Below are 2,197 nucleotides of genomic sequence, written 5' to 3' on the forward strand. Positions count from 1 at the left end.
AGCCTTAAACCCTTCGCTATTCCACGTGAAACCTTTAAGATTAGTCATTAAGATTTCGAGGATTTGATTCTAATACGATTACCGCACATTTTTCTTATCATACGATCTTTTTTTACGAACTTTTCTATCCTTAACAATGGCCGGAGGTATATTAATATCTTCATCTCCCTCTTAAGTCATAGTCCCCCTCCAAATCCTCACAAAGGTTAGATGCACGCGAAACCGCCAAACAAAGATAAGCATTTCCATTTGAATCAACCAAATGATCAATACGTTTTAACATGGTCAAGGTACGTTGTAACTCAAAATCTTTGATTAACTTAGCCGATGCAATGCACTCAGAATTAGAATTACCTAACGAAACCCCAATGACACAGCATTCTCAATAATCTGATCATCAGAAAAACAAGTAATCGAGGTTGGTTTTGGTACGGACGTACCTATCACAGGCATCTTAGCAATCATCACCGCTCTCTCCATCTGTGTGGCATCCGAGTTAGGCTGAGCACGCATAGTGTGACTCTCTTTGGCCTGCGGGCCTATGCTTCGGGCCGGGCCAACGACTTGAAGTCAATATGGGGTGATTATTGGCTAATCGTTGTTTAATTAACGTCGGTTTGTGTCATGCTGTGCCTATATAAGTCACTACTTCGTTGCGTTACAGAGTGTACAAGCCTCCTGCTTAAGCACAGCTAGCAAGTTGCAAAGTAGTATAGCACCATAGCTGGTTATTGTTTACTTCGCTCTGCTTTTGCTTTGGTCGCCGGAATACTGAGAAAGAAAATATGAGGGTAAGATCTTGGTTCCAACTTCTCGGCAAAGAAAAAAGAAAAGATCTTGGTTCAAACTGATTAAATTCCATTCTTGTTCTTTACTATACTACTATATGATATGTGATCAATTAGTTGTTTTGTGAGGAAAAACGTGTGATAGTTTTGTTTATTCCTTCCGTTGGTTACTAAAATTTCGCTTATGAATTGAAATCTCTTGTGCAGACGCAGATGGTGATCAGGATGCACATCAGCTCTGACAAGGGCTATTCCAAAGCTATCAAGGTGGCAGCTGCAGTCACCGGTAAATATATTGTTCCTTCCATTACCCTCCAAGATAGATCTCCCTTACCCTTCGCCTCTCAATTCTCGAGACTTGTTAATTAGCCTGCTTAATCCTCGGGTGGTTTACAATTTACACCGTTCACCTATGATGCAACGGTGACGAACTGCATGTTGACTAACTTTTGCATGAACTGACGCAGGTGTTGAGTCCGTGACGATCACGGGCGAGGACAGGAACCTACTGCTGGTGATCGGCGCCGGGATCGACTCAAACCGCATCACCGAAAAGCTGCGCCGCAAGGTCGGCAAAGCGGAGGTGGTGGAGCTGCGCACAGTCGACCACCACTATGGATCAAACCACCCCGGCGACCACCATCCGTACCGCTACCACCCGAACCAGAGCCTGTACAAGCACGAGGCCGCGCTCGACCTCCACTACTACACCGAGGGCTACCAGAACGCGGCCGGGACGTACGGACATGACTACTACGGCGGCGGTGGTGGCTACCAGGGCCACCAGTACAAGCAGCACAACTACTATGCCTATGCGCCGACGCCGGGGAACACCCACACGGTGGTACACCACGGCCACGGGTACTCGGACGATCCCAACAGCTGCTCCATCATGTAGCAGCAGCGCGTGAAATGAAAACGTATTGTAGTTTAGTATGTTGATTGGAGAATCGGGCTGTAGTGCTTGTGTCAGCACTCAGTAGTTAGCTTCCATGTTCATGTAATTACTCTACATCTATCAAATCAGCTAGCAGACCTGCGTGCGTTTCATGGATATATCAATGTGAATATATCAGTATATCCGTGACAAACTTCTCTCATATGCAGAAGTAGGTTTATACATGTAAATTAAGGGATCAAAAAAGTCCATGAGGCCCTTTTGGAGAGATGGAGTAATTTGAAATTCCGATGAACCCTGACAGACAATGTGCTGCAGATGTGGGAATCATTCATTGCAGAGTATGCTGTTGTAGTTCTCTCTGATGAGAATGATACAGTTAAATGGAAACTGGATCCTAAAGGGTTCTCGGTTCGATCTGTGTATAGATCTTTAAAATGGAGATCCTTTGGATTTCCTTTTAAGTTTTTGTGGAAAATTAAGGTGCCAGCAAAAGTGAAAGTTTTCCTTT

The 2,197-nt window shown here is 44.7% G+C and overlaps 1 protein-coding gene across 1 annotated transcript; it reads left to right on the forward strand.

The window, feature by feature from the left end:
* Positions 1–670: 670 nt before the first annotated feature.
* LOC127330497 (uncharacterized) lies at positions 671–1,913 on the forward strand. Its single transcript, XM_051356692.1, has 3 exons — positions 671–791; positions 996–1,074; positions 1,256–1,913. Exons 1-3 carry the CDS (start codon positions 786–788, stop codon positions 1,684–1,686), a joined length of 516 nt encoding a protein of 171 aa, XP_051212652.1. The 5' UTR covers positions 671–785; the 3' UTR covers positions 1,687–1,913.
* The last annotated feature ends 284 nt before the right edge of the window (positions 1,914–2,197 follow it).

The sequence above is a fragment of the Lolium perenne genome, chromosome 2 (genome assembly GCF_019359855.2).
Source record: "Lolium perenne isolate Kyuss_39 chromosome 2, Kyuss_2.0, whole genome shotgun sequence".
In the NCBI taxonomy this organism is placed as follows: Eukaryota; Viridiplantae; Streptophyta; class Magnoliopsida; order Poales; family Poaceae; genus Lolium; species Lolium perenne.

What these genes read in the sequence shown, in the direction of transcription:
- LOC127330497 (XM_051356692.1), top strand. An exon ending in GGTGGCAGCTGCAGTCACCG is followed by an intron (nt 1,075 to 1,255) that starts GTAAATATATTG and finishes GAACTGACGCAG; the next exon opens with GTGTTGAGTCCGTGACGATC.